At 42.2% G+C, this 6,891-nt stretch overlaps 1 protein-coding gene across 1 annotated transcript; it reads right to left on the reverse strand.

Annotated features, from left to right (window-relative positions):
- Nucleotides 1–974: 974 nt before the first annotated feature.
- Nucleotides 975–4,928, reverse strand: NENF (neudesin neurotrophic factor). Its single transcript, XM_027453042.3, has 4 exons — nucleotides 4,715–4,928; nucleotides 3,590–3,650; nucleotides 2,265–2,368; nucleotides 975–1,470 (listed from the first exon to the last, which is right to left on the reverse strand). The coding sequence occupies exons 1-4, from the start codon at nucleotides 4,898–4,900 to the stop codon at nucleotides 1,294–1,296; spliced, it is 528 nt and encodes a 175-aa protein (XP_027308843.3). The 5' UTR covers nucleotides 4,901–4,928; the 3' UTR covers nucleotides 975–1,293.
- Nucleotides 4,929–6,891: the final 1,963 nt, after the last annotated feature.

The following is a 6,891-nucleotide window of genomic DNA, read 5'->3' on the forward strand; positions in this document are numbered from 1 at the left end:
TAACTGTCCCTTTCTCCCAGCACAATATGCAAACCAGAAAGTGGAGAATAATCTAAATATATTTCCTTCAAAAATGCCACAATGCTAATGAAATACAAAACATCTTTGATGAATTAGGAGCAGCTGCTCATTTTTTCCATGACAATTCAACCTAGCGGGTAAATCCACATATGTGACAATTTACATTCTGTTTAAGTTCCTAGAAGTCAGTGGTTAGCAGCAATTTATATAGCACACGCTTTTATACACGCTTTTTGTCCTCTGGTTGCTGAAAGACTGCCAGACACCTGATGAAAGGGGGGTGCTTTCACCCTAGAGGATCTGGAGTTTTATATTAGATTAAAAGGAAGAGCAACACGTGAATGCTTATCTCCTTGCAACAACGATGAGGTTAGATTAAAAACACAGAAAAAACTAACAGAAATTAAAAATGAGATTAGAAATTGTCCACATAATATGCTAGAAATATCCACAGGATTCTGAACTACTATAACAAACTTGGGCTGTAAGAGTAAATAGTAAATAATAGGTTATCTTTTTTTTTTGTCAGAGAAAAGTGGAAGAAGCTAGAAGGAAATCATCATAATCTGATACAGACGACATCTCTGATTATTTTTTCAAAAAATGAAAATAAAGTGTCATTTATTCAAAGCTAACACAATAAGTCTTACTTGAAATGTTACAGTAGTTCTCAAGAGGAAAAAAAGATTTTCTTGTTTTATATCTGCAGGCTTTGCTTAAGTAAGTACCGTAGCTATGGCTTGAGATCAAGTGTTTTATATCCATTATTCTCAAATCTCTCAAATATTAAACCCACAATGCCTTTTAAAGTATAAGCATCTGTTATACCTGTTTATACACGAGACCTATACTCACTTGAAGTACAGAGAATTGATGTTAGCTTGTCCAGATAATGCATTTGCTTCTCCAAGGAATGGGAAACAACTTGGGATTTACAAAAAGACCACTCATGCTTCAAGTATTAAAAACTTTCTTTTCTGTTACGGAATGTAATTTTACATTATATACTTGTAGACAAAGAAACACAGACAGAAAGAGCTTGATTATATAAAAAGTTCCTGTAATTCAGCATAAACAGCCTGAATGTATGCCACTAATACAGATCTGTTTGATTTCCTATTTTCAGGAATTCATTACAACCAGCTATCATCAGTCAGTCTTTTGTTTAGAAAATACATGAGTGTGTACACACGCAGTTTACATAAAGTGGTTTGCCTTTCAGGAAACCTAGCACACCCCTCCCCAGGCATTCTCTGGGTACAAAAATGTTTATCAAAACTCATCTCTGATGTTGAAATGTGGCTGATCTTCAGGTTTAAAGTCTAGGTTGGGGCTGCCATCTTCATTAAGGATTCTTCGAGAAGTATAGCCAACAATTGGATATTTAGCCTTGTAAACATTATTGAAGATATCATCCAGTGACTTTAGCTCCTCTTGGGTGAGTCCTGTCTAAATGAAATAGGGTCAAAAATTAAAAAAAAAAAAAAGTAGATAATTACATTCATTTTTCTTTTCTGTTGATTACTCTGAATCAGACGGTTTGTCTCCCTTCATTTTCTTGCCTAAGTAAATCATACCTAAAACATGCAACCCACTGTCACAGTTAGTATCCACTGCCACGTCAGTGACACAGAATAAACTAAACCAATTGACAAAGAAAGTAATTTACTTTCTTTGGCAGCATCTTTTTAACCAGCAGGCAATTTCCCCTTTACATGCTTGGTTATATAAGTTGTTTTGTCTCCACAGATTAAAAACTTCCCTCTCCAAGGCTGTTAGCATGGCAGCTTTCATAAGCAGTTAAGTATGTGTCCATTTTATGTATTGAAAATACATTTTATGTATTGAAATATATATATATTGAAATATATATGAAAATATAATTAATATTAATGCATTTTGATTTTAAATTAAAAGATGTAAATGTACTTAAAGGATAAATAAAGTATAAATATAAATTTACATAATATAAAGTATATATATATAAGTTAATGAAGTTAATAAAAGATAATAAAGTTAATGAAGTTAATAGAGTTAATAATGGCCAGGCAGTTGGACTCATTTACTTTGACTTCATTTACTTTGTAAGTCCCTTCTAATTGAACTATTCTATTCTAATATAAATTAATTGAATGTTATAATTCATCATCTTTCTGAGCTTTTCATGTGCATTAACTAGCAGCACACAAAGCAAAAGAGTAAAGCTCTGAAAAGTGCTATTAAGATAATAGTCCACTTCTTACTATGTCATGAGTAAGATCTGCTGGATCCAGAGACATCTTTGCAACTCCTCTTGTTGAGTCTTTCCCAACCAAAGCATTGTATGGGGCTCCTTTTCCATAAAATTCTGTCAGAGGTAAATAAAACAAAGCAAAATAAGACAACAAAGTGATGGTCTGACAATGTACAGGATAGGTTCAGCCTCTAATTTTCACCAGCCTATTTGACTTGTTGAAACCAACAACTTGAGTCTAAGACCCTTCCTTCCAAAACTGACTTTTGATTTGCTACTTTTTTATAATATATGCATCCTTAAACAAAAACGAACAAACAAAAACAAACAAACAAAAAACAATCAAACAAAACAAAAAAAAAAAAATCATAGAGTGCAGTTGTATAACACAACTGTTGAACTCCTATACTGCAGTCTTAAAATTTTAGGGAGCTATGCTCTACATTCTCATGAACAGTTTGTAGACTCCAGAATTTGCAGCAGCAAGCCTTGTCTAACTTAGGATTTGAAGATCATCAGATATATATGTCCAGACAAGTTGTATTGACAAGCTTAGTACAAGTAAAGCAGCAAGCCATGAGGGTGCCTGTTATGACATTAGGGCAAGTGGCCAGGCCTCCTTGGTGCTTTCAAACATTTTACGAATGTTTCCTGTTTTACATAAAAAGAACAGAAAAAAAAACACCAACCAACCAAAAAAAAAAAAAAAAGAAAGAGAGAGAAGAAAGAACCAGAGTTCAAATTAAAACATCTCTATTTCCTAGGGAAGGCACAAACAGCAAATACATGTAGAGCACTAAGCCAAGTATAAATGATGAGACAGGAAGCCTCATGAAGTAACAAAATTTTACAGGAGAAAAAGTTACTTGGGTCTCCCCATCCAAAATCATAGCCAACTCTTCCAACAGTTTTGAGCGCACCACTGGACACCCCTTCAACATGGGAGGAGGCCCGGAGCTGAGGGAATGCTGCTACTATGTGGTACAATATGGGCACATCCGAAGTGGCAGTGGCCTGGTGAGCTCACGTACCCAGGGCAATAAAATGGCTGGCTCCACAGCTGGTGAGGACTCAGCAGCTGTCATCAGCCTGCAAGCTTACTTGCACTACACTGGGTTGTCTGTCTGTGTGTGTGCTGTAAACTCAAAGCAGAGTAAATTCTACACAAACCCTTAGCATGGGTTGTGCCAGTGGAAGGTATTTTTTAAAAGGAAAAAGTATATTATTTTTGCTGCAACTGAGCTGCAGATTTTTAATAGTTTGGGGACATTTAAGAACAAATGACTGAATAATACCACAAAACCAAAGCAGACAGCAGAAGCGATGCAAACTTGCCTTTTCCAGAGGTGACATCAAACACTACTCCTTTCACTGCTAGGTAGATGGGCTGTCCTTCCTGGAAAGAAAGTGGTCAATATATCCTCAATTCTTAAGGGTAGGCAAAAGACAACTACTTCTAGCTATGAAATCTATACTTACAAGAGAATGAAATGCTCTTTTCTATATTCTCAAGGAGCTTCCAATCCAATGCACAATAAATATATAGCCTGGCAATTTTATTTGACCCCATAATCAGCAGCCTGGTAAAAACGGTATGTCTGTGTGCATCTGGGTAACACAGTACGGGGCATTTCTATACCTGGCCACTCTGAAGGCTCTCCTCTGTCACCTATCCATGCATCCTTGTGTCAGCTGTTGTCATCACGCAGCAGAAAGAAAAATGAAAACAGCACTGGGGACTATACAGGAGATAAAAAAAAGGATGTGCACTCCCACATCACAAGCTGCTCCCTGCAAAAAAATCTGAGTGTCACCTGGAAAACTAGTGGCAACATCGTATTTCTAAGCCTCTCCAGTCTGAATAGGGAGAGTAGAGAAATAGCCATGGGTTAAAACTCAGTTTATTTTGTGGAAATCTGCCTCTTGTTTGTGTGTACACAAACGTACCTCTTCTGTCTCTTGAAATTTCTTGCTTGTGCTTTAAATTGTCCCAGAGATCTTTTGAGGATTTAAGCACATAGGGTAAGAAAATCTGTTTAATATCCATGATACAGCACATGTCCCTTGTGCAAGTCACCCCATGACACTTGTCTGCTGGAAGACGATAAACTACAGCTTTCTGCTCGTCATGCTGTCCAAGATAGAAAGGTGTGCGCAAGCAGCATTCCTTATTTAAGGGAGTGCAAGATAAACACACAAACACGCAGACCTGACCTGCTGACATCTGCTTTGCTTAACCAGCCCCTGCCTCTCCGCTGGCTGCTGCACATGAGGTGTATTTTTAGTCAGAAGCTGGTTCATTTCTTGGAAGAATGCAGGCCCGTGCACTGCTGCAGCGGGCCCACAGGGGGCCGAGCCGAGCTCCGCACGACCCAAACCAGCTCCCCCCGAGCCCCCGGGGCACAACCCACGTCCTGCGGCGGCTCCCTGGCCCCGTGCCGCCCCGCCGGCCTCCCCTACCTGCTGCCCGTCGTATCTGGCCAGCTCGGGCTCGGTGAAAAGCCGCACGGGGGCCTCGCCCGGCGGCGGCGGCGGCGGCTTGAAGCGCAGCTCCCGCTCGGCCGCCGCCAGCAGCGCCACCAGCAGCGCCACCAGCAGCAGCCGCCCCGCCATGCCCGGCCCCGGCCCCGGCCCCGGCCCCACCATGCCCGGCCCCGGCCCCGGCCCCGGCCCGCCTCCGCCTCCGCCTCCTGGCCTCAGCCAGCCCCGGGCTTGCCCGGCCCCGGGGCCGGCGGCGGGGAACGGGGGGCTCGGGGCGGGTGAAATGGCGCGGGGAGGGTTGAGGAGGTTTCGCTTCTCGTCGCGTAACCTGTGGCGGTTGGTTTGGGTTTTGTTCAGCCGAAGGATGGAGGGAATAAAAACTGTTTTTTTTTTATTTATTTCAAACGACGCACTGTCCCCGTGTTGTAAATATAGCGTGGGGGAACGTTCTGGCAAAAGAATAATCGGTTTCATGTTTGTAATTCTGTCAAGAATTAAGGAAATTAGAAACTTTTAAACATTCCTAGGTTCGTGTGGCACCCCTCAGCCCGCAAGGGAGGAACTGAGGATTCAGGAGCAGGTCACTGAAAGGCACCTGGCAGTGCGAGCTCTGTTGGTCAGAGGCAGTTCAGCAGGGAGAGAGAAACGGTTCTGAACTTCAAGGATTGTTTATAAACCCTTCTTGCCTGAAATCCATGAGCCCACCTCAGGAGGACACCCCTTGCTTGAGGGTCAGCCCTTTTTCCCCAGGCAGTTGGGTGCATTGGTGTATGCAGAGGTGTGGCAGCAAGCCCAAACCAGCATCTCCGTAGATTTCTGGTCAACGAAAGCATCAGCAGAGCCGGGCCATGGGGGTGACAACCACAAGACAGGTGACAACCACAAGACATGTCCCTGTGCCCAGGAGTTGGCCTGATGCTGCAGAGCCAGGGCAGGGAGAAGCAAGAGGCTAAGGCCACCTGGAATCTCGCTGCTGTGGATTGCTCTCTGGCATGGCAAGCTGAATATCGCTGCTGTTACACTGATGGCTTAAAAATTGTTTCTCTGACTCTCCTCAGGCAGTGAAGTTTGCCTATTCTGCCCCAGAAATAGCTGGGCTTCCCACCCTGTCTGTGCATCACTTCTATCTGCTGCCTCCACACACCACAAGACAGATAGGAAATGTCAAGCAGAAAAGAGACCTTTAGTAAGGGCTGGGACAGAACAGCTCCTGAGCACTCCTGTTGTGCACAAGCAAGACACTGGAAAGAGCTCTGGCATTTGCCTGGTTACTCGGCCTGCAAACATCCTGCATGGCTTCCAGCAGAGACCCATGCTGCTGGAAATATGCAGAAGACTAATTTGTCAGTTTGGCTCAAGTCACATTATACTCTTACCTATTATTCTGAAGTAATTAGTTATTAGTGTCTCCCCGGGGAGGGCAGCAAGCGCTGAATAGCAGCCAACATCTGTCAGAAGTGGTAGGGATTTGGGGGTGAGCTAGAGCCTGCCTTTGAGCCACAGCCACGTGTGAAATGAGTAACGAGACCTAAAGTATCGTTTCGGAAAGGAGAGGCCGTGCATTAGGAATGCTGTCGTCAAGGGACTTCAGTTCTTGGTTATTAATGTACTGGTTTTGGGTCCTAGGCACGGGGAAATGGTCAGCAGCAACTTACTGCAGTGTTACATCTCAGTGCAAGAAATGTTTTGCGTGCTTTTTCTTGATTATGAAATGTCACCAATTACACGCTGGGGGAGAAAAATAGGTAATTGTGTGCGGATGGCTCATGAGTCAGGTCTAATGAGGTTGTTTGATGGTGTGTTTTTTTTTTTTTTTTTGGTCTTTTCCTGGAGCACCCCATCATCGGTGCTGCTGTGCCAGGCTGGGCCCTTGCTTCGGTGCATGGCTAGCAGCACCAAGGGAGCAAACGTCTCTCAGGGGGAGTGGGCAAAACTGTTTTAAGTTGGGTTGTCCTTGCCTCGGACAGCTTGTGTTGTGAGGCGTCTGAGGTAATAAAGTAAAATAAGGTAAAATAAGGTGAGGTAAAATAAGGTAAGGTAAAATAAGGTGAGGTAATAAATAAAATAAAATAAAATAAAATAAAATAAAATAAAATAAAATAAAATAAAATAAAATAAAATAAAATAAAATAAAATAAAATAAAATAAAATAAAAT

The sequence above is a fragment of the Anas platyrhynchos genome, chromosome 3, assembly GCF_047663525.1.
Source record: "Anas platyrhynchos isolate ZD024472 breed Pekin duck chromosome 3, IASCAAS_PekinDuck_T2T, whole genome shotgun sequence".
Lineage (NCBI taxonomy): Eukaryota > Metazoa > Chordata > Aves > Anseriformes > Anatidae > Anas > Anas platyrhynchos.

What these genes read in the sequence shown, in the direction of transcription:
- NENF (XM_027453042.3), bottom strand. Translation starts at nt 4,900, where the DNA reads ATGGTGGGGCCGGGGCCGGGGCCGGGGCCGGGCATGGCGGGGCGGCTG. An exon ending in CCAGATACGACGGGCAGCAG is followed by an intron (nt 3,651 to 4,714) that starts GTAGGGGAGGCC and finishes CTTTCTTTCCAG; the next exon opens with GAAGGACAGCCCATCTACCT. An exon ending in TGATGTCACCTCTGGAAAAG is followed by an intron (nt 2,369 to 3,589) that starts GCAAGTTTGCAT and finishes TACCTCTGACAG; the next exon opens with AATTTTATGGAAAAGGAGCC.